General features: G+C 47.7%; 2 protein-coding genes across 6 annotated transcripts in view; one reads left to right on the forward strand and one right to left on the reverse strand.

Annotated features, from left to right (window-relative positions):
* The window catches only part of SIK2 (salt inducible kinase 2), a 130269-nt gene extending 123004 nt beyond the window's left edge, over positions 1-7265 (forward strand). For both annotated transcript variants that reach the window (XM_015435694.4, XM_005579602.5), the window contains one exon: positions 15-7265. In XM_015435694.4, the coding sequence (XP_015291180.3) occupies positions 15-648 (634 nt within the window). In that variant the 3' untranslated portion in view covers positions 649-7265. The remainder of the gene's footprint in view (positions 1-14) is intronic.
* Positions 3410-24845, reverse strand: part of PPP2R1B (protein phosphatase 2 scaffold subunit Abeta) — a 39740-nt gene continuing 18304 nt past the window's right edge. For 2 of the 4 annotated variants that reach the window (XM_005579600.4, XM_065529641.2), the window contains exons 12-15: positions 20048-20202; positions 18909-19051; positions 18438-18529; positions 15549-17997 (exon numbers count right to left, since the gene is read on the reverse strand). In XM_005579600.4, coding sequence (XP_005579657.1) covers positions 17981-17997; positions 18438-18529; positions 18909-19051; positions 20048-20202 — 407 coding nt within the window. In that variant the 3' untranslated portion in view covers positions 15549-17980. Of the gene's footprint in view, positions 3556-13861; positions 13984-15548; positions 17998-18437; positions 18530-18908; positions 19052-20047; positions 20203-24845 lie in introns of those variants that run through there. The other 2 variants (XM_005579598.5, XM_045371044.2) reach the window with 2 other exon arrangements.

The following is a 24845-nucleotide window of genomic DNA, read 5'->3' on the forward strand; positions in this document are numbered from 1 at the left end:
TATTACCAATTTAGGCTCCAGCAGAAGCGACTCTTTCTCCAGAAGCAATCTCAACTGCAGGCATATTTTAATCAGATGCAGATAGCAGAGAGCTCCTACCCACAGCCAAGTCAGCAGCTGCCCCTTCCCCGCCAGGAGACTGCACCGCCTTCTCAGCAGGCCCCACCGTTCAGCCTGACCCAGCCCCTGAGCCCGGTCCTGGAGCCTTCCTCTGAGCAGATGCAATACAGCCCTTTCCTCAGCCAGTACCAGGAGATGCAGCTTCAGCCCCTGCCCTCCACTTCCGGCCCCCGAGCTGCTCCTCCTCTGCCCACGCAGCTACAGCAGCAGCAGCCGCCACCGCCACCACCACCTCCACCACCACGACAGCCAGGAGCTGCCGCAGCCCCCTTACAGTTCTCCTACCAGACTTGTGAGCTGCCGCGCGCTGCTTCCCCGGCGTCAGACTATCCCGCTCCCTGTCAGCATCCTGTGGATGGAGCCCAGCAGAGTGACCTGACGGGGCCAGACTGTCCCAGAAACCCAGGACTGCAAGAGGCCCCCTCCAGCTATGACCCACTAGCCCTCTCCGAGCTGCCTGGACTCTTTGATTGTGAAATGCTAGACGCTGTGGATCCACAACACAACGGGTATGTCCTGGTGAATTAGTCTCAGCACAGGAATTGGGTGGGTCAGGTGAAGGAAGAGTGTATGTTCCTATTGTTATTCCAGCCTTTTAAATTTAAAGCTTATTTTCTTGCCCTCTCCCTGACGGGGAGAAATCGAGTCACCCAACTGGAATCAGAGGGCCTGGCTGGGGTGGATGTTGCTTCCTCCTGGGCCTGCCCCGCCACAGAGTTGCCTGTGGCAAGCGCTGGAACATAATTGTAGCTGAGGCTTCTGCCCTTAGGTCGAGTGGAGCAAGCTCTCGAGGGCGGCACTGACAAATGTGTTCCTAAGAAGACATTCAGACCCAGGTCTTACGCAGGATTACATCCTCTTATTATCAAGGGCAACCTTGGTGAAAGCAGAAAAGGTGTGTGCTATTGCATATATATGGGGAAAAAAAGGCAATATATTTTTCACTGAAGCCGAGCCACCACATAAGGCAAATCAAGACGACATCAGGAAATCAGATGCACAGGAAATAAGGAAAGCTGTGCTTTGTCATTGAATCCTAAGTTCTTAGCTGCTGATGCAAGTTGTCCCCCAAGGCCATCACAAAGCAGTGGGGCGTGAGCTCTGTTTCAGGGGCCACTAAATAACAGCTGGTACTGACCCCAGAGACCACCTTCATCTCCACTCGGGAGCAGGTGACATACCCCTTCAGAAGGTGCCCTGGGTTGCCGAGTGTCACAATATACTCAGGACTCCAAAGGTGTCACACGTGGAACTGACAGGAGACCCGCCACCGTGGAGACAGGGGGCAAGAAACTCAAGAACGCATCAAGAGCACCAGCCCTGGGCCAGGGAAGACAGGCTTTTCCTGCAGTCTCCCGTGGACACTGCTGGCTTGGGGGCAGTCGCTCTCCAGGGTACCTGTTGTCTCTTTTCCGATGTAATAACTACTTTGACCTTACACTATATGTTGCTAGTAGTTTATTGAGCTTTGTATATTTGGACAGTTTCATATAGGGCTTAGAGATTTTAAGGACACGAAAAAGGAACTTTTACGTCCCATGTGAAGTGGTAGTGCTGTGCCTTTCCCCCAGATCATGCTTTAATTCTTTCTTTTCTGTAGAAACCAACAGTTTCCATTTATGTCAATGCTAAATCCAAAGTCACTTCAGAGTTTGTTTTCCACCATGTGGGAATCAGCATTCTTAATTTCCTTAAAGTTTTGACTTGTAAAGAAATGTTCAAGTATTACAGCAATATTCAAAGAACCACAGATGTGTTAACCATTTAAGCAGATCATCTGCCAAACACATTATATTACTAATAAAACTTAACCAACACTTACAATCCAGTCATCAAAGTAAGTAAAAATTAGATGTTACAGCTAGCTAACTGTATCCCTAGAAATGATGAATAATTTGTCATTTGGACAGTTAACGTCCAGGTGTTACAAATTCAGTGTTAATTCTAAAGATGACCATTTCTGCCCTTTAGAATGGCTTGTCCCATCAGCAGATGAATGTGTAAGCACAAAGCATCTTCCTTAAAGCACAAAGAGAGGGACTAACTGATGCTGCATCTAGAAAACACCTTTAAGTTGCCTTTCCTCTTTGTAGTTAGTGTCCAGGCAGGTGAAGTGTGGAAAGTCTAGGGGCTTCCATTCTGGCCGTGTGAGCCCAGCTCCTACCAACTTCAGTAACTTGAGCGGTCTCTGTTGCTGGCCAGAGACTGCCTGGTCGCCAGCTCACCACGGTGCCAAGACACTTCGCTGAGGCACTGTGCTCGGGGTTGGACTCGGTGTCAGTGGGAAAGGGCAGTGTGGGGACTGTCATTTTTGTGATTTAATAACACAGTGAAAATCCAGGAAGAATGAATTAAGCTCTTTCTGGGAGTTGTTTATTCCCTCGTGCTTAAGATTGATGATTTCGTGAAATAAAGAACATCATTTCATTTAAGAGATCATTTCATTAAGATCTCTAATCTGTTTTGAGTCTTTGCAAAATAGCCAGTTATAAAATGGGGCTTGATTTGTTTAGACTGAAGGAAGACGTTTTCCCAAAATATACTACAGAAGTACTACAATATTTGTGATATTAAAATGCCTTCCAGATTGAAAATGGGGGCTGCTCATTTCAGAACTGCAGGAATGGTGTAGTTACAAATCGACATAAACTCCTGCCCCCCAAAAATGCCATGAGCTGCTTAGCCCAGGAGACCTGGGAGCTATGGCAGGACGGTCAGGCCAGCCGATGAGGGACTGCAGAGAGCTACTGGAAGGTTAAGGACCCAGAGAGAAATCGAGCTGTGCCCCGCGACAGCCAGGCCTATCAGGAGCCGTCAGACACGGCAGCGGCGTGGACACCGGCCTGACGCAGAGCGTGACCCCTCCTGCTGGGACCTGTGTTGTAAGCTCCTATTTGCTTATCTTGTTTATTTCAAGCGGAAATCAATAAATTCCATAACCCTCTGTATTGACTGCAATGTAAGCTGCTGAAGAGACTGGTTCTGTTGGTCAGTCAGGTGTTTGCTCAGCCCCGTCTGGTCACCTGTGCTGCTCTGTCCCTAACTAGTGACCCATGGAAGCTTCCAGGCAGTTTTCTCTTCATCAACACTAATGTAACACTAAGAAGGCTTAGTATCGCTTTTTCTCCGGGGCTACTCTGAAGTACTGACTTGCTTTCCAGTCTGTTTCACATTAGCAGTGTGTACACTACTGTATCATCATCATCAGCTTCATCACCCTGTAAACCAGGCTCCTCTGAAGAGACTTTGGTGAGATAAACATGAGGTAAAAATTTCATTCAGCAAAAAGTGCAATATGTGTGGTACTTTATTTTTTATGTTCTTTTTTTTTAATCCGGGGTATTAGTCTCTGCTTTGGGAGAAATGCACTAGCTCTGCAATTTCCAGCTGGGCAAGTGTGTCTCTAGTATCTCCATGCAACGGATACACTGGTCCCTGTAAGTTACAGCAAACAGCATGTTAGCCCGACGGGAAGAGGGGGCCCACTTTCACATTCCCAGTGACACCGACCATCCCAGCTGCCCCCTCGCCACCTCTGCCTGCACTGCCCTCTGCCACCATGGGAACAGAAGGAGGCCAACCCCCTGGAGAATCCCTGGGTGGGAGAGCGTCAGGGCCCAGCAGGGGAGTGGGGATGGGGCTCAGGGACTGTTCGTGCCCATCTGAGCAAACCCCTTCTCTCCTCCATCCACTTTTGCCTCCTAGGAAAGAAAAAGTCAGTGGCCCTTTCCTCCTCAGATATCAAGAACTCCCCATGTTTAAACCATGTGCTGGAGTCAGCCCAGGACTGAGGCCAGCCCTTGTCTCTTGTGCCCCTTCCCAACTCTGGCGCTGGAGTAATGGGGGGTTCTGTGTTTTGATGGGGAGCAAGGGGGGACCCCCTGTAGGAGTATCGGCCTCTCCCCTGCCCCCTACCCTTTCCCATGGACCGAAGGCTCCAGCAGAAGGGACTCATCGTGAAACTGACCGACTCCCCCACCTCTGCCCACACACCGAGTGTCATCATCAGTCCTAAAGGCAGGAAAACGCTCGCAGAATTCTGCCCACGGGTTAGACGGCGGGGGGGATATTCCCAGCTCCAGTGATCAGGTGATCAGCCAGAAACTACGGCAAGGTGACAAGCAGCAACCTGGAGTCACAGTTGGTCAGGGTCCCAGGCGTGTAGGCACCAAACAGCCTCCGGAGACATGCAGGCGGGTGAGGATGCAAGGACAGGGTGAGTGAGCGGCGCTCCTTTTTGGGGTCCGCCAGCCTCTAATCAAGCCCCAGGTTCATAAATATGTTTGTATTACATTTTAAAACCTGTATCAACAGGCACACTTAAGCTCCCTATTGGTTTAAAGAAAATTCACACTCCAGATAGCTTTTTCCCATTTGACCTCCTGTAGAGACAATATGCAGTGTGTCATTTCACAGAGTCGGTCCCTGTGAACCATGGCTGACCCCCGTGCTGGGGATGACCTGCTACACTTGAACTCCTAACCTGGCTTGCCTCTGCTGCCTCCTGGGAAGCCACCGAGCCACTCGGTCTCTTTGTGCCTAAACATCAAAGGTGAAAATTGGAGAACAGGGAGGCTCGTAAGTTGGAGTCATTGTACAGGCAGGGATCTTTGATCATTTTGTTGCTTCTGGAATTTTTTTTTTTTTTTTTTGAGACAGAGTCTTGCTCTGTCGCCCAGGCTAGAGTGCAGTAGTACGATTTCAGCTCACCACAACCTCTACCTCGTGGGTTCAAGCAATTCTCCTGCCTCAGCCTCCCAAGTAGCTGGGACTACAGGTGTGTGCCACCGCATCCAGCTAGTTTGTGTGTTTTTAGTAGAGATGGGGTTTCACCATGTCCAGGCTGGTCTGGAACTCCTGACCTCAGGTGATCCACCCACCTTGACCTCCCGAAGTGATGGGATTACAAGCGTGAGTCACCGCACCCGACCTGGAATTTTTTTATGGAACTTATCTTCAGAGCGATGTATGAAAGACAAGAGCAGTATCGGCCGGGCGCAGTAGTAGATGAAGTAGATTAGTAGTAGTAGGTGAAACTCTGTCTCTACTAAAAATACAAAAAAATTTGCCGGGTGCGGTGGCGGGCGCCTGTAGTCCCAGCTACTCGGGAGGCTGTGGCAAGAGAATGGCATGAACCTGGGAGGTGGAGCTTGCAGTGAGCCGAGATCACGCCACTGCACTCCAGCCTGGGTGACAGAGTGAGACTCCACCTCAAAAAAAAAAGACAAGAGCAGTATCATCTGCCTTTGTTTCTAAACTGGACAAAAAGATTTTGTTAAAGTTTCTGTCTCCCTTCTGACAGGTTCCACAGCATGGTCTGAAGCACCAGTAATGTCAGAGTCCTTGTCTGGCCCTTGGTGGTGAGTGAACGAAGGCAGTGGAGCCTCTCACCTCCCAGTAGCCTCTCACATTCTTATTTTACCATTTTTGTCCTAATTAAGGTAGCCTGGCTGATTCTAAAAGACTAGCAGCCATCCTAGGTGCACCCCCACCTTACGTCCACATCTTCTCCAGGCAAGTTTCAACCTATCAGCAGACTCGGGCACACACTGGGGCACAGATAGAGCACCAGGCAGCACTGCCCACAGAGCCACCCAGGGAGAGCTTTGATGGGTTCTGCCCAGATACTGCGCTCGCCCGCCCACAAGGGAGCAATAGCTTATATTTGTACATTAGTTTTACCAAGCACTTTCACAAGGACTCTCTTCTCATCCTCACAACAATTCTATGAAATTAGCTGGGGAGATGCTGTCCTTATTTTTCACAGCTGAAGAAACCAAAGCTCTGGGAAGTTTGTGACTTCTCTGAGATCACAGCTGGTGATAGGAGGAGCTGGGACAAGCGCTTGGGCTGACTGGCTTCTGGTTTTGGTTCTCGGGCTGCTTGCTCTGGAAGAAGCCCTGTCTTTCCCCTCTTTCTTCAGTAGCATCTGACTCTTTTCTTAAGCAAACAGCTGTATAAACAAAGCCCCCATTTTGGTCAAGCACAGGGTGACTGTGACATTGTTCCCACAACCCTGTTCTCCACTCGACAGCCGCCTGGCTTTGGGGCAGAGGCTGCTTTCAGGTGACAGTGCAGCTGTCCAGGTGGCCGTGCACTGAACCAGGCTGAGGGAGACAAAGACCTCGCAGACCCACCTGCCTTTCGGCATCCAGTTAACTGCAGGAGTTTAGGCTCACCTCAAAGACGCCTAGTTCTTCCAAGTTACAATACAGCAGTTTCCTACAGGACACCCCCCTACTCAGTTGCCAAGGGGCCGCACTGCATGGCATCAGGCCACCACTGCAGGCCAGCAGATTCCACCCCAGGAACCGTCATGAACTCAGCCTTTGTCTCGAGGGGCGTGACATTTCCTTACAGTCAAGCCCCATCAAATAGAAGTGCTTATTACTTTTAGCATTAAAAAAGTAATAACAGACTTTGACTTAATACTCTGTCTTTTCAGAGGCAAAGTGGGTGGGTAGAGGGGAGCTTTAAAAATAGAAGTACAAAACAACATCCTGGAAACATATGACCCCAGACGGAATAATGTCGCATTCCCCAGTGCAGATAACAGGCTGCTGCTGGCTCTGTGGTGTCTGTCTGCTGAAGAGTTGCTCAGTCAAGGAAATTCAAGTGGCGAGACCTTTCCACCATGGGCGGTGAGAGAAACCTGCCTTCACCAAAATCTCTGAAGGGGAAAGAAGCGGGGAGAAAGGTTTGCTTCACTTCGGGGACTGCAGTTTGAGAAATAAAAGGGATACAGAGATATTTGCACTTTGTAGAAAGCGCAAGAGTATTTGCTTATATCTGAAGGGAGGCGGGTGGTTTCGCTGGATGTTTGGTCTGAAAGAGTTACTTTTGATAAAGTTAATCTAACTGTAGTTATTTTTTTCTGTGTGCTTTTTTTTTAATTACTGAGAAAAAATTGGTGAGTTCAATAGCTTTGGTATTATGAGTGCAAATCATAATAGCTCCAATTTGAAAAAAAATCAAAAGTGTAACTTGTCACTCAATGTTAGAAAATTGCCTAAAATGCAGTGTAATAAATAATCTTTGTACCAAATGGTAATTTAAATGGGGTAATTTTCTGCAAGGAAAATGTACTGTTTTTATGTTTCCAACCCTCTTGAATTAAAATAAAAACAACTTGTTTTCTAAGAGCCCGGGCGGTGTGAGTGTCAGGTCAATGCGATAGGGCTTTTGCCTCATCGGGCCTTGGGTGGAATTTTTAGAGTAGGGAAGGTGGCTGTGTTCTCTGAGTTCTGGTGCTCATTTCAGGCTGCAGAAAAGGACGGTGGATAATATGTTCTCATTGACGTCAGCAGGGTAAATAATACCTTGCTCTGAATCGCCTGAGTACACGTTAGCCGCTGCAGATCGCTGACGGAAGCACTGCTAACCGCAGCCTGCACAAGGACAGGGCCCCGCTGGGCACTGCTTAATTACTGCTCCTCGATTCGCAGAGTCCCAGGGCAAAGCCCATTGGCCCAGGTAGTCTGGGCAAGCACCTCGTGCCACGGTAGGAGAAGGGGAGGCAGATGCAGGGGGCTCTCCGAGGACAGGCAGCTGCAGGGCAGGGACTGGAAATGGGAGGGGAGGTGCTGCGAGCTGCCAGGCAAAAGACACTGCTATTTAGTCACGATGTCACATCTTCTCTGGGGTCTGCCAAAGGCCTCGACACTGCACGCGCGCTCACACAGTGCACTCCCTCACAGGGGCGGGCACCCTTCTGAGGCCCAGCTCCGCGCCCTCAGGGTGCTGGAGACACCATGTGCCAAGCTGCTCTCCTGCGTCCTGGACCTGTTTCAGTGCCAGGCCCTGAGTGAAAGGCCACTGTTATATCCAGCTTGCTGGCAGCAGGATCTCGACTGAAATTTAGTTTCACTCAAACCATTCCAATTGAGCCCATGCTATAGAACCAAGACAGTTCCCTCCCTGTGGGGTGAGCCGCTGGCTTCTGGGTAGCATTGGGAAGGTGCAGTTGGCAGGGCCCACACTGGCAGAGGCTGGAAGGAGCGGAGCCCCCTCCACCGACCTCCACTGCTGTCCGACTGCTGACAATAGCTCAGTTCTGCCTTACACTGGCGGTTACCCCTTGGCTACCCAAAATTTCAGTATTGCTGAGTTTCATTTCTTTTTTAAGGAAAGCACTAAATTTCAGTAACAATGTTTTCCCTTTCCCACCAAATTTCTCCATCATTCTTACTCTGTGTTGCCAAAAACAACTCCAGTGCCCCAGGACGCAGGCAAAATAGCAGACCAGTGGCCAGCCAGGCCCCAGCCCCGCACTCCCCAGGACACCCTTCAGTTCTGCGGCCTTTGTGAGTCGAAGGCTCCAGCAGGGTGGGGAAGGAGAGCGGCAGGGAGGCCTGCACCCCAAACCCAGGGTCTCTGCCCAGTGGATGGAACTGGCCAGCAGTGCTTGCGTTTCCCAAGTCCTTCATCATGACGCAGGAGAGGTGGGAACAGGACCCAAGGCTGTGCTCCTGGCAAGCAGCTGCTTTCTCCCCCACTAGATCTTAAATTGAGGGCTCACAGATCCCCTTGACATGCAAGCTATGGACTCTTCCCAAAGAGCATGTACACAGACCCAGAACTTCAGACAGAATTTCAGGACAGGAGTTGGTTCCTGGGCCCCCTGAAGCCCCCTCCCAACCAGGGACCAAAGTTAGGAACCCCTGGCCCGGCCTCTGCTCTCTCAGAGTTAAAGTTCTTGGCCAGACGCTGTGGCTCAGGCCTGTAATTCCAACACTTTGGGAGGCAGAGGCAGGTGGATCACCTGAAGTCAAGAGTTCAAGACCAGCCTGGCCAACATGGTGAAACCCCGTCTCCACTAAAAATACAAAAATTAGCCGGGCGTGGTGGTGGGCGCCTGTAATCCCAGCTACTCTGTAGACTGAGGCAGGAGAATCGCTTGAACCTGGGAGGCGGAGGTTGCAGTGAGCCGAGTTTGCACCACTGGACTCCAGCCTGAGCAAGAGGGCAAGACTTCGTCTCAAAAAACAAACAAAGATCACAGGGACCCTCCCTGCTGAGGGGTTCTAATCCCTCCCTGGGTGGATCCAGGTGACAGGGAGCCTCCTGCTCGCTAGCAGCCCATGGGCACCATGGGAGGAACTTCTGGGCGTTGTGCACTAAATCCTGGGCGCTACGTGGCTACAAAGGAAATGTCACCTGCACAGAACACGGCTGCTTTGCCCGGGGGGCTGAGGGCTCTGCGAGGCCTCATTTCAGCCCCGCCAGTGGTTTCAAAAGCTGAGCAGCCCTTGAGCGATGGATTATCACCAGGAATCATCCTGGACAACGTCCCTTAGGAGGCAGATGTGGGTCCTGACTGAAGCGAAGGGAAGGGGCTGGGCCCTCCCTCAGACACAGGTGCCACTGGCACACCTGCCTCCCCCTAGGTATGAAGCTGTGCCCACAAATCACTCAGGCCAAACCAAGGGCAGGCAGGGCCGAGAGCTTGCCAGGTGCCTCTGCCACTGTTCTCTCCAGCAAAGCCTTCCTGCTGCTGCCTCCCTTTGTCCGTTTCTGGGGGGATTTCCTAGGGTGGACTGACTCAGAGCTGCTCTGAAATTGGCAGAGAGAGATTCCAAGCCCAGGGAAAGCATGAGCCGGGCTGAGCCCCCAAGCCAGCAGCCAGCACAGTGTCTGGGAGGGAGGAGACAGGAGGGAGCAGCAGCACGGGAAGCGGACTTTCCCGGGAGCCGAGCCCCCAAAAGCTGGATGAGCAGAAAGTTCAGAAAATGTGGGCCCAGAGGAAAATGAGGCATTAAGGATTGCGCTTCTGAAAGGGAGAACTGAGTCACTCTCCCCTCAGGTCAGCTGGCACAGCTCTGGCTCCAGCTCCTCACCCCCCAAAAGTGAGATGCCCAAAGTGGGGCTGACTGACAACTTGGACCCTGAGGAGTCTGTTCACTGTCACCCCAGGGCCACCCACATAGTTGGGGGTGGGACACAATGGAATGGAGGAAAAGCCCACCAAGGCCTTTCCTCCAAGTGAGCCACACACAGCGCCCAGAGTGCACAGCCTTGCCTGTCTCTTCCGTCTGGGATCCGCCAGAACCGCCTTCCAGTCACTACAGAGCCGAATGCTTAGCAGCTCCCCTGTGCCAGCAAATGAGGGCCAAAGGGCAGGCAGGCAGTGGGAGGGAACCAGGGATGAGAGGGCCAGGCAAGGAGGGCTGGGCACGGAGCAAGCCTGGGAGAGCAGGGCCCAGCTCCCACCCAGCCCGGGAGCCGTCACCTGGCCACCCTCCAGGCAGGGACAGTCCGGGAGGCAGCAAAGAACCTCTGACAGAGGCCTCAGCCCCTGGCGCCCTCTCAGCCCTGCCACTAACCCAGGCAAATCATTGTAAAGGCTGGTGTCTCCAGTGGTAGCTTGGAGCACAGGCTGGCTGGCTTCACCCCTGGGTTTACTGCGAGGGGCAAAGGCAGCCTGGCATGGCACTGCCCGGCAGACCCCCACTCCCCTGGAGGGCTGTCACAGAGTTCCACTCTGCTTGTCTTTAACTCTTGCCTGCCCCAACACTAGGTACAGAAAATGGCTGTTTCTTGCCTGTGAGCTCTGTCTTCACCGACTTAAGTGTGGTTGCGCTGTTCTGAGCATCTGCTCCAGGCTAAGAACTGGGAACTCCGCCCCAGAATTTCTGAATTTTGGGAAATGAGTTCTAGGCAGCATCAGCTATGGGTACCACAAACATAAGAACATCCCTGAGAATCTCTGTCACAGGTAGGACTTTTTAATCTCCAACTTTCAGGTCAACCTCCAGTGTGGAGACTTGGAAGGCCTGGGGTCTTTTTGTGCAGATGGCTCAGTCCCCAGGCCCCACAGTGGAGAGGGCACTGACAGGAGGTCAGCCTAAGGACCTGCTCCCGTGGGCCCTGTCACCGGCCTGTGTCTGACTTCCCCATGGACTTCAAGGTCCAACTCCCTTAGCTGGAGGCCAGTGGGGATGGGATCCAGCATCCCTGGGCTTTGGGCTTTGTCATGAGTCCTCAGTTTGACTGGACTCACACCTCCTGTAGTCTTTCTGGGTTCAGGAGAACCAATCTGCTGGCCAAGAGGTTGGCCCTTAAGGAGCTCCTCCTCTTCGGGCACCCCCAGCGGAGCTCCTCAGAGCTGCCCTTGAGACCCCCAGGGCAGCGCGAAGGCCCTGCCAGCCTAACTCTCTGGGAGGGACAGGGACACGCAGCCTCCCCCGATGCTAGAGGCTGGCTCTAGGACAAGCAAGGTTCCTGAGCTGCAGAATGGCTCCAGCCTCAGGCCCAGAACAGCCTGCTTCACCAGCAGAAGCTAATTCAATCCAGAGAAGAGACACAGGTCAAAAGGCCCAAGTCAGAGACCCTCAGGGCCCAAGGGACTCTCTGAGTTTGGGGAAAATAAGGAAGGCAGGAAAAACCAGAAACAAGAGTAGAAGGGGCATGGAAGGCAGAAGATGGTGTTAGCTGAGACGCGGTACAGGGGCTGGTCTCAGGTCAGTGTGTGTACAGGACAGACTGTCTGCAGAGAAAAGGAAGAGGAGGAGGGTGGACGCAGTCAGGCAATGTCTGTAGCCATTATTTATGGATGCTTCACTTGATTTTAGTCTCCAAACCTGGGCTCGGCATGGAGACTGAATGTCCCTCACAGCTGCTCCTTCCTGCAATAACAAGACTGACATCACTGTTGTCAGGGAAATGGTGTTTTGATTAAAATCATGTGACAGCTACTTCGTGATTCAATAAACAAATCCCCTGTTAACCCTCGCCTGACAAGGCCTGCCAGCAGCTTCATCGGGGAGCCCCCCTGCGTCCTGTCCGGGAGCGAGCCGCCGCGCGGACCCCGGGCACCACGGTGTGGGAGGTGACCCACGCTGCTCCCTGGCAGATCCTGCCTGGGGGACACACATGACATCCAACACACAGGCACCTCCACAGACTTCAAGGGCGCCAAGGAGGCGCCCTTCACCAAGGGAGACTGGCTCTTGCCCCTTCCATTCTCTCTTCAAGTGATGGGCCCAGCCCCTGGAATGTCCAATGGCTCCCTGAGAGCCCTGAGGGTGGCTGAGAACGGATGGTTCCCGGGGCTCTCAATAGCAAGGCGCTCACTCTCACCCCGTTCGGACAGACTGGCAAGTCCACTACACACCCTAGACAGTGAGGGGTTAAGAACAATTTCTGGTTGCAATTGGATGACTTCCTGGATCACTCACTTGGCTGCTGGCCCCTGACACACAGGGTTCTGCCTGGCAACAGCCAATTCCCTTTCCATCTCCCCCTCGGGTCATTTTCCTTAAGTGAAACAAATGCATGGAAGGCTCCCTGAGTCATGGGGCGGGGGATTTTTCTGAGTTAAATGAACTGAAGCCTCAGAGGCCTAGCACCAATGGGCCTCCTTTCCTGGAAAGAAAGATTCTCAAATAGACATGACAGAGGTTGGGGGAGATTCATGAGGGACTGAAAAATGATGACAGCACTTAACCACCTAGGGTGGGTGAGGATGACATGAGATTTAAAGTGCCTGACAAGGGGCTGCAGTGACCAAGGCTCAAGTAACGACAGTTAATTCTCAATAACTCCTCAGCTAGCAGAGGCACAGCTCGGGCCGTCAGAGCTGAGCAGGTCAGCCATGGGAGGGCCACCTCAATGACCCACGCTCAGATCGGGTCTTACCACGCATTTATGGCATGAGCAGTTGGCTCTGAATTTGTAGGAAGATGTAACCCCTTTCTTCCCAAAGAAGTCTGTGGTTTAGGCCTAAAAAATGTGTAACTGTCACCCCCCACTCCTTCAGCCAAGTTCTCCTTCCTGCGGCCCAGTTCTGTGAAGAGAACATGGACTCCAAGGACTGGCCACTCGGGAATCCATCCGGACAGTCATCGCCCAGCCCTTCCTCCCACTGTGTGGCCACTGCAGGAACGACCGGTGCTGCCCACGGACAAGTGTGCAGCCACTCAGGAAGGCAAGAACGTTCTAAGATGAGCGAAGGCGATTCTGGACCTCAACAACAGGAAAAAACGTTTTCATGGTTTCGGTTCACATAAAATGAAAAGCCATGTGACTTAAAAGGCAGCCTTTTTGATGTTACTTCATAGAATTTCACCAAGCGAACCCACTAGAGTGGGTGTGAGAATGTCAGATTTTTCCCCATGAACTAAACGCAGTCTGGCATCAGCACGAGGCAGCCAAGCCCTGCTGCTCTCCTTTTCTGAATATATCTGTAAGTCACAAATCGCCCTCCTAATGAATGGCCCTGGGGCAGTGGCTGGCACCGACTGCTGAAATGCGGCTTTTCACACCATTTCCACACAGAGTGGCGTCCAGTGGGGCTTGTAGAACATGAGCTGTTACAGAGAAACTTGCAACTATTTTTATCTTGAATGGAAATAACTGAGGAATTGTGGCAAGTCACTTCTGTATTACGTGAGGAAAATGGGAACAGCCCCTTTTTACAAGCAATTCTTCACCAAATCCCACCAGTGTCCTCTATATGGGCTTCGCTGTTGGACGGGGAGGTGATGGGAGATGGGCCTCAAGCTACAATAGTGACAGCTCTGGCCGGCAACCCGTCCCTCAGAAAGCACTCCCAGAACGAAGTAAGCTGGCAACAGGCTTTAAAAATCTACTCCCGGCCCTTAATATTGGACTCTTCCCCTGGGGACAAAGTGAGAGGAGCTGCTTCTCAGCCTACCCTGCGGCAGCTCCCCGCAGACCAGGCCACCCTGGCTGCCCGCAGCCCTGAGGGCAGGACTTGGCCCCAGGCTTCCGGGGCACTTACCTTCCCCGTGTCCTCTCCAGGCACTCTGGGTCTTGGGAAATGGTTCTTGTCAGCCCGAGGGACACTGGGTTCTCCACTGTCCTTCACAGGAAAATCTAGCTTCCTCAGCCTTTGTGCCACCACTAGAGACACAGACAGTGGCGCTGTAACTGTCCCTGACCAGGGCACATCCCTCCCAAGCCCACCTGCGCTTCCCAGCCAGGATGCCCTCAGTTGTGCCAGCAGAGCTGGGAAGTCCAGCAGCAGCCGACAGTCTCTGCCCATGGGGCACTGGGCAGAGAAGGCTGGGGCAGTCCAGGGTCGTGCTGAGGTGCCTTTCCCTCGGGGCCCTGGAAAGCGCTGCCCCATAGGGCCTTTTGGTGTCCACCTGGCTGTTCCCTACATCTTGGTCACTGATGGCCTCCAGAGCCCCAACCACAGGGAAGACCTGGCTCCTTTCAGAACTCCTATCAGTTTAAGAGAACACCTCTGGAGACAGAAATGACTTGGCTTTTCGACGCAATGAGGAATTAAACTCTATTCGTCCTCCAGAAGATTTCCATCCCAACTGAACGTTATGTAATTTCCTGGAAACAGCAGGCTCGTGGAGGCAAACAGGGGACAGTGAGACTATTCTAGGTACAGAGGACTGGAGGGAGACGTGCGAGGGAAGAGGAAAGAGGGGAGTAAGGAACTGGATGGAAACAGGAATACTGGAGAATCAAAGGGAAACAATTACATCACATCAGACTGCAGTCACCTCAGCTGGTAAACCAGGAGAACACTGGGCAACAGGGCCTCTCCCCCTAGTTTCATATCCAAGCAGTGGAGAAAAATAGGAAGCTTTACGATAAGAGTGTCACCATTTTTAAGTCAGAGGAATTTAAGTAAAAGGCAAGAGGACAGGACAAGCACCTGACCTGTTTGGCCACCCTGCCCTGCCGTCGCCACAGGGACAGAGCCAATGTGACGTCTAAGGGCAAGCCCCAGCCTTTCAGTTTAGTGACAACACAACGGTTAACAAAGGAACAAAAGTGCACCAGGTTAACCGCCGGGCCAGGAAGGACAGGCTTGCTTCCCTAGAGGTCTACGCAAACAACCTGAACGCTTGGGCAAGCCAGCTCAAAGGTCAGGCTGCCGACTGTTGAGTCAGGACAAGCTGTCGGACGAAGACCCCTGGGGCTCTGCATCACAGTGGCCGAGCTGTGGTATTTCTGTGAGCTGAGGGCAGCCCGTTATTTCAACAAGACCTCATTAGAAACCACATATTCACCTGTTTTCCTTCTTATGCAACAAGATGCATCCTCAGGTTCACATCTTCTTGGCAGCACAGAGAAAGAAACAAGACCTGGTCTCTTAAACCTGTGAGGAGTAAACCCCACACAAATTGCAGAGAAACACCAAGGTGAACTCCATTGCTGCTGAGACATTTGTACGGCACAGGTAATATGTTTGTGTGTGTATGTGTGTGTGTCTGCTTCATTTTTCTAATCAAACAACTGATGTAAGCTGCCAAGGATGAAAACCAATACATGTTTGAAGCAACCAGACAAATCCACACAGAACTGTAGTCTAAGCCAGGGGACCAGAGAAGGGCCACATAAAGCTTGTTTCCTGAGAGCAGGAAAATCTTTGTGTCGATGGGAAAATAAGACACAGTCTGGTTCTTTTGGTGATTTGTTCCATGTACACAACACATCAGAGGATATTTTAGAAATTCATCCACTGAACACATTTTTATTGAGCACCTATTATGTGCACCAGATACTGTTCCAGGCACTGGCAATACAGAAGATAAAACAGACAAAAATACCAGCCTTACAGAGCTCCTAAAGCCTATATTCCAGTGAAATCAAGATAGGAGAAATTGTCCCTTAAGTTTAAGGTAGTTAAAAAAAAAAAATAGGAGAACTAATTCATGGAGAACATGGCCAAGTTATGAGCCAAAGCACAATTCCTCCAAAGAGTGCCAAAGCAAATTATCTTTTGCTTCACTCAGAAGAAAACAATGAAACCCCTGAGGGGTCACCACAAAAGACAGAGGCCCCGCTGAGCCCCCGACCCATGCTTGAGAAAGCCAGGGCCCGCTCTCCCTCTCAGTTTTAGGGTGGAGAAGTCAATGCTTAGGGCTCCTCAGGGGGAGACACAAGGGCATTTTGAAAGTCTGTCCCCAAAACAATGGTATTTCCAACTAGAGCAAGGCAATGGTTCCAATGCAAATCTGTTTCATGAAGACAAATGTCTCTCAAGTCTGAAATTCAATGAAGAACTTGCAGGTAATAAAAAATAAAGGCCCATGAAACTAAAATTAAAATGTTTATAGAATAATAGCATAAGATAATAAAATGAGAATACAGAAAAAGATTTTTGCTTAGGAAAATACTTAATTCTTGGCCCAAAGTCATAAAATAGAAACTTATTGTAAGGTAATTTGGCAGTTTAAAATGCAGACAGATAACCTCTGATTTACAATTTCTGTTCTGTTTTTCAAATGTAGGACAAATTTGAAAGTATTTCATAAAACTTGGCTTTTATGTAACAAATGCACAAAGTCTTAGAGGAGTCTTTGGGCCTTCACTAAACAGAACAGGACTTGCTAGATTTAAAAGAGGTTGTGAACAAAATCAACAATTCAAAAACCAAAAGGGTAACAAGCAAACCGCATAGCAAGATGCACTGAGAGAAAAATAAACTATGGGAAAACCCCCGTAACTAAAAGTCATGAGACAAGGTGAGTGTGATTATGTGAAAAATTGTTTTTTTGTTTTGTTTTGTTTTTGACACGGAGTCTCGCTCTATGGCCCAGGCTAGAGTGCAGGGGTGCGATCTTCCCTCACTGCAACCTCTGCCTCCCAGGTTCAAGCAATTCTCCTGCCTCAGCCTCCTGAGTAGCTGGGACTACAGGTGTGTGCCACCACGCCCAGCTAACTTTTTTGTATTTTTAGTAGAGACGCGGTTTCACCATGTTGGTCAGGCTGATCTCAAACTCCTGACCTCAAATGATCCCAAATGGGTGCTTTTTAAAAAGGGCTTTAAAACTGTTTAGTAGTTCAAATAGGCTCCCTTACTATTAATTTGCTTCTTACTAAACTCTTCAGCTTAACTCATTATCTTAAATTTCAGAATTAATGAGGTTTTACTGTAAAAGTAGAAAAGCAAACACTTCAAATAAGACTCCAGCATCACCTATACTAAAAAATTAGGAGCAAAACTGCAGTTTGAAAAGCTACTGCACAATGCAGCAAGGACCAGGTGTTAATACTGCTGGAAGCAGAGCCAGGTAAAGAGCAGGAAATCTGAGAACCCTGTGGTTCTCAGACTCATTCAAAATACAGAACTGCAATCTTACAATGAAACAGACATATTGCTTATTACGAGGCACTACAGATAAAGCTTTTCAGAAAAGAGAGAGAAATATTTTTTAATGTAGGCACAGTGGTGAACTGTTCAAATTCAGTTAGGTGTCAACATCACACATTAGCAGCAAGATGCAGCCACACTTCAGGTTTCTGAATGACATGACTACAGACAAAATTGAGCAAATAAAAACCAAAATAACCACTACATTAACCCTGAGCTTCCACATTCCCCTTTCATGTGAGACTGATGCAGACCATCATAATTCAGGAAAATGTGGCTTTCACTACGGTCAAATCTCAACATGCCTCCCAAAGAGTTTATAAAATAAGTTATTCTAAACATGTACATTTAACTTTGGCATGATGGAGAGACACAGAGATATATGTAAACGTCAAGAGAATCACTCCACTCCACGCCTGGGTCCACACCCTTCCAGGCTTTGTCTGGAACACTATGTGGCTGGGGCCTGATTCCACAGTGAGGATGCAGGAGCCCCGGTGGTGATGGATAAAGCATTAGGAGAAAATCAAGTATCAAGTGTCAGGAATTGGTCAGTAAGAATGGCTTAAATAATGACTTAACAAAGAAGACAAGTAAAAAACAATCCCATTTCATCTTTAGAAAGAATCAAGTCACTAAAATTTGATTTCTTCTAAGTTGTTGCCATTTGCTTGGATGAGATCTTGAAGGTTTTCCATTCTTTCTCCACCCAGTTAAGAACACATTGACTAGAAATCTGTGATAAGAATTTAGCAAAGGTCTTTTCCCTCCTGCTCCTCATTATGCCAATGCAAGAACTGGAAAATTCCAAACAAAATCAGGTTAGTGGTACAGAAAGTTCATGAACGATCTATGTGAATATAAAGCACAATAACAATGATCCAAACGTATCAAACTAACAACTTCTCACTGTGGTTACTGTCTTTACTCGGCCAGGCTAATCAGAAGTGAAACTTTAAAAATTGGTTAAATTCCAAACGAAAAACTGTTCTTACCAGTGAGAATCATATTTCCTAGCCAGTCCTACATGTAACTAAGAAAAATAGCCTGCTCACTTATGAGAAAACAGTGGGCCAAGAGGGTTCTAATCAGAGAGACACCAGCATTCCAGGAACTTACCACCCTCCCTGTTTCCCGTAATACTTATCATCCTACCCACTTAACACCTCTCACATAATAGAGATAAATCCCCATTAACCAAGGCATACGCTGCAAGGCAAAAGAAGGAAATACATACCACTTATAGCTTCCTGTGCAAAGTATTTGACATCCATGTCTTCATCTTGACCTAACTTCTGTAGTACTGGCTTAACTTCTCCCTGTAAAGCACTGACATTCAAAAGTATTATCTGTGAAAGACAGTCTAATGGGCGATAGAAATCCTTTCTGGTGTATATGGTTTATGGTAATTGGTAAAATTTAAAGTAAAAAAAATTTTTAAACATTTATAAACTTGACAAATACACAAAATAATGTCTAAAGAATTCTCAGCAAAATCAGTTTCAGACAATGATGTGACATATACAGAGCTTAAATATAAAAGTCATAGTGGACATCCTCAAAAACAGTTACTAAATTATTTTCTTTAAGCAAATCCAGATCTCAGGCAAAGTGAAAATCCCTGAAGTTAATTTTAGCTAATTACTCCCCATTATAAGGTAAAATTTAAAATACGCTTTTAAAACAAGACTAAACACTAAAATCTTACTTAGTATCTAGAATTGGTCCAATTTTTTGTAGAGATTTGGCCACATTGAAGCGAACATTTGCTACTTGGTCTCCTGCCATTTTTAATACGATGGGCAGCATTTGCTTAGTGGTTATTTCCTGACCACAGGCCTCAGACAGCGCCTAGAAAAATAAATAAGATGGCACATTTAAAATACTTAAAAAAAATTCCAAAATCTAATGAAACAAATTAATATTTAATAAGAAAATAATTGACCAATAGGAAAATTTTTTTTTTTTTTTTTTTTTTTGAGATGGAGTCTGGCTCTGTCGCCCAGGCTGGAGTGCAGTGGCTGGATCTCAGCTCACTGCAAGCTCCACCTCCCGGGTTTAGGCCATTCTCCTGCCTCAGCCTCCCGAGTAGCTGGGACTACAGGCGCCCGCCACCTCGCCCGGCTAGTTTTTTTGTATTTTTTAGTAGAGACGAGGTTTCACCGTGTTAGCCAGTATGGTCTCAATCTCCTGACCTCGTGATCTGCCCGTCTCGGCCTCCCAAAGTGCTGGGATTACAGGAGGAAAATATTTCTAATTTGAGCAGCTGAGTGGGGGGCACAGGAATCATTCAAATGATCAGAGAAGTAGACCAGAATTCACAAACAAGTTGTTGCACTTTTAAAATACTGTAGTTTGTTTTTTTTTTTCTCAGACAGAGTTTTGCTCTGTTGCCCGAGCTGGAGTGTAGTGGCGCGATCTCAGCTCACTGCAACCTCTGCGCCCTCCGCGTCCTGCCCGAGGTTCAAGGGATTCTCCTGCCTCAGCCTCCCAAGTAGCTGGAACTACAGGCGCACACCACCACACCCAGCTAATGTTTGTATTTTTAGTAGAGACAGGGTTTCGCCATGTTGACCAGGCTAGTCTCAAACTCCTGACCTCAGGTGATCTCCCCGCCTCAGCCTCCCAAAGTGCTGGGATTACAGGCGTGAGCCACTGTGCCTGGCCAATACTGTAGATTTTAACATGAATTTTTAAATTGACATTTTCTCTCATCTCCTGTATTCCAATTAATCAATACAAGACATATATTCCAAATAGAAGACAGTATATTGAGAATTCAGAAATAGTCATGAATAATTTTGCTTTAATGCCTAAGCTTAGCAATAACAGTTATGTTATACTTACATTAATGCAGAATAAAGTGGTCATTCTATGCAAGTAATTAGGATCATTTGCCATTACTAACACTTTGGGAACGATGGTATTTTGGGCCCACTCTGTACCAAACTTCTGAACTAGTTTCATGAGGTTGTTGGTGGCAGCTTCTCGGATGGCGTACACTGCAGAAGAGGTCAGAAACATGTTCTCACACTGCTCATTGTTTTTAAGCATAACCTAGTTTACTTACACGAACATCAAATGTGGACCAAAAGCAAAACCTCTCTGCAGTCAGACTCCACATGTAATCATGCTGCAACGACAAGCATGCTCAGCTCCAACTCAGTTTCCAAGTGTTGCATAGCCACAGAAAAGGGATGCGAGGAGCTCACTATATGCATCATCAATTATTTAATAAATACAAGTGCCTACTATGTGCTACAAAAAGAATACGGAAGACACTTTGCCTCACAGGTTATATGCTCTTATCAGAGAAATGAAAGCTAACATGCTCCATGAAGTCACATGGTGTAAGAGCAATTAGAATCAAGTGTGGCATTGTGTAGTAAAGGCTGTGAGGGTTGTAGCACTGCAGAGAAGAGTGAACAGGGAAGGTCTAGGAAGGCTTCAGCACAGAAAGAAGCCTTGCACTGGGCAGTGAAGATTTGGGAGGATCTGTGTAAGTGGAGAGAAGCAGGGAGGAATTCCTAGAAAGGGTAAAGGCATGTATCCAGGACACAAAGGGAAAAACTTGAAACCTGTGAGACTCTGAAGTTAGACAATTAGGGTGGACCCAGACCACAGAGCATTATGAAAGGCTTAGATTTGATTAGGAAAAACAGTGATGAGTTTTTAAAGCAAGCTTGTGACCTGATGACCAATGTGGAATTTTAGCAAGATTATTCCAGCAACATCATGGAGAACCGACGCTGACTGAGAATAAGAAAGACATCAAGGAAATGGTGTAGAAGCCACTGTGGTCATCTGTACAACAACAAATACAAACATCAGACTGACTTGCTTCCTCTCCATGAAAATGCTTAGGTTGAAACAAGATGTCAAATGTCTTTGAATCAATGTGCCTGCCTTAACATCTAGTAATGCCCTATATCCTTTGATCATGTATCAAAGACATAAAGCTAGATAATAAAGGTCTGAGCTACAATCCTCTCACAGTTAGTTGCTACATACAGCACTGAACAAAAACAAGCCTGGTGTCACTTCACTCTACAAATCCAGTAAGACTCAAAATGTAGGCTCAGATTAACAAATCAAGGGTGGTAGGTACTGATTCCTTATTCTACTTCTCTCCCCAGGTGGGCTCAACCTTCCTGGGATGATATAAGGGCAGGAATAGCTATCCAAGCCACAGTCCCAGTCCTAGGCAATTTATACAAGCCTCCAACCAAGAAATAGCCAACTTTTTCTATTCATAGATCCTTCTGGGCAATGATGTTGAGAACACGCAAGACAGCATAGACAAGTGACCATACAACTGATTATCAGCACTTACACTGACAGTCTACAGGAGAAGCAACCTGGCGGTAAGACTCAGACCCACTAAGGAACAAACTCAAGTCAACTGTTTTACTGTAATACAGATTCCTTTCCTTCATATCCATAGTCTTTGTCTTTCTCCCAAACCTTTCCCTGTCCTTCCCCTTAAAGTGGAGCTAGCTAGAGTATTTGTGTCTTCTCCTCTCAATTTTTTTTTTTTTTTTGGAGACAGAGTCTCACTCTGTCGCCCAGGCTGGAGTGCAGTGGCTCGGTCTTGGCTCACTGCACACTCTGCCTTCTGGGTTCACGCCGTTCTCCTGCCTCAGCCTCCTGAGTAGCTGGGACTACAGGCGCCCACCACCACGCCTGGCTAATTTTTTGTATTTTTTAGTAGAGACAGGGTTTCACCATGTTAGCCAGGATGGTCTTGATCTCCTGACCTCGTGATCCACCCGCCTCGGCCTCCCAAAGTGCTGGGATTACAGGCGTGAGCCACCGTGCCCAGCGTTTTTTTCTTTTTTTTTTTTTTTTTGAGATAGAGTCTCACTCTGTCGCCCAGGCTGGAGTGCAATGGCGAGATCTCGGTTCACTGCAACCTCCACCTCCTGGGTTCAAGCAATTCTCCTGCTTCAGCCTCCTGAGTAGCTGGGATTACAGGTGCCCACCAATACACCTGGTTAATTTTTGTGTTTTTAGTAGAGATGGGGTTTCACCATGTTGGCCAGGCTGGTCTCGAACTCCTGACCTCAAGTCATCCCCCTCGCCTCAGCCTCCCAAAGTGCTGGAATTACAGGCATGAGCCACCATGCTCAGCAAATTACTATTTTTTTTTAACTTGCTTTAGATTTTTATCATAATGCCATTACCATAGGAAGGGATCTCACTGCCAGAAGAACCAGAGACTGGGCACACACACACACAGCCTTGACCAAGACCTTAACTGCACGGAACTCTATTTGGCCAGATGCCTACTATGTTCTTGGCTCCTCTGAATTGTTTTCAGAAGAATGCAAACCATTCCACAGTTCTGCCTGCTTTCTTTTCCTGCTTTCTTTTGTCTATTTCTTTCTCTTTTTCCCCACCTCCCCTCAAGGCCTGGCTGACCTGCAAGGTTTCTTTGAATGTCTATCTATGCTCAATAATTGATACCTTCTCCTTTCTCCTATAATAAATAAATAAATTTCCCTTCTACATTCCTCCCTCTGATCAAAGCTGTCTGCTCAACCACAGGAATCTAGGTGTGTGATACTTTCTTCCTTATACTTCTCTGGAATCTCCACAAGGTTCTTTTGTAGTTTCATCACTAGGGAAAAAGTTTCAAAAACTGACTGATCCAGTGATCATTATATAACACTTATCTGAAATGCAAAAGCAAAAAAGCTCCTGTGATTAATTAAGTACAGAACAATTTCAGAGCTGTTATTGGTTCATGGAACTCTTGCAGTCCCCACTTCAGCATACTGCTGCAGTGCAATAAACACGGGTTTCTCCTGCTCCCAAACTGAAAGAGAAAATCAGAAAAGAAGAAGGAGTAATCAAGTTGCATAGAGAAGGCAATCTTACACAGAAAAGGTGTCAGGAATCTAATTCTTCGTGGAATATTAGAACTTTAAAAATTCCTCAAAACAAAACACCACCTTAATCTAAAATGCCAGCTTTTAAAGAAAGCAGAGAATGACTTGGAGCCAACCTAAATGCCCATCAATGATGGACTGGATAAAGAAAACGTGGCACATATACATCATGGAATACTATGTAGCCATAAAAATGGAATGAGTTCATGTCCTTTGCAGGGACATGGATGAAGCTGGAAGCCATCTTCCTCAGCAAACTAACACAGAAACAGAAAACCAAATACTACATGTTCTCACTAATAAGTGGGAGTTGAACAATGAGAACACATGAATACAGGGAGGGGAACATCACACACTGAGGCCTATCAGGGGGGTGAGGGGTGAGGGGAGGGAGAGCATTAGAACAAACACCTAATGCATGTGGGGCTTAAAACCTAGATGACAGGTTGATAGATGCAGCAAACTACCATGGCACATGTATACCTATGTAACAAACCTGCACGTTCTGTGCATGTATCCTAGAACTTAAAGTAAAATAAAATGTAAAAAAGCACAGAATGATCTGCTAGGAAGCACCATTCCTAGTAACATTAAATATTTATCAGATATAACATAAACTTTTTTTAAAAAGTGGTATTTCTTTCCTATGATTTGCCAAATTTAAGTTTTATTTAAAAAGAAAGAGGCCACAACAAGGTAACTTTAGAGAAGAAAAAGAGAAATAAAGAAGTCTACAATCCAGTTTGAAAACACTGGAAATACCCACATATATAAACCCTTACACATTTTCACATATTTTTTCACATCCTTCCTCTTCACACTCTTAACCATATGATCCTCCATATGATGCAAATATGCCTTTAACAAAACCACCTACACGTATAAGCAGACACAAATATCCTCATTCCTCCCAAATTTCCAGGCATAAGCACCCACAGATGAACAAAGAGATATATTAAATATGTATAGAAAGTGATATAAAAGATACTGTGGAACTGACTCAGGATATCTATTATATCCACCAAACCAAAACATGGAATCAAAGCTCAAGGACAGTGTCACATGACCCCATGGGGCACTCACACTCATTATTGAAGCTGTCAAGTCTGGACCTAGGGCCTGGCACAGAGGGTCCATCTGTCACCACTGCTGCCTGGCACACAAGGGGATACACACATATACCTCTACCTGAAGCCTCACCAGGAAGTCACCTGCTCATTCCTGCTGTCCTATCTGACCTGCCCTGAGCTCACCCTCTCCTAGCTTTGTAGCAGCAGCAGTGAGAATACAAGCGGTAAGTCTTCCTTTCATCCAAACCAGAAATCCAGGCCCTCTCTATCCCTATGGCAAAGCTAATGTTTCCCACACCTAAGAATCCTCTACTGTCTCACTGCAGATCTCCCCTTCTATGTCACCTCAAAAAAGCCAAGTAGCTCTTTCTCCCACCCAGGCCTTTCATCTGATTCCAATCTCCATCCAACCTAGTGTATAGCTGCTGAGGACACCAATTACAGGATGGTTAAAAAGAAGATCCTCAGATAAGGGAGGAGTAAGTAGATATATAAAAGAGATGGCCTGAAGATAATGTAATAGATTGAGTAAGAAATAATGCAAATAAATTGTTTAATGGAGAAAATAAAATATAAGATACAAAAAAATTGGTAGAAATATCAAATTTATATTCAGAAGACTAAACTTTAATTAGAGCCTTTCTTCATTCCTACAGTATTAAGGCAAAATATCTGGTCAGACTG

This window comes from Macaca fascicularis, chromosome 14, assembly GCF_037993035.2.
Source record: "Macaca fascicularis isolate 582-1 chromosome 14, T2T-MFA8v1.1".
Lineage (NCBI taxonomy): Eukaryota > Metazoa > Chordata > Mammalia > Primates > Cercopithecidae > Macaca > Macaca fascicularis.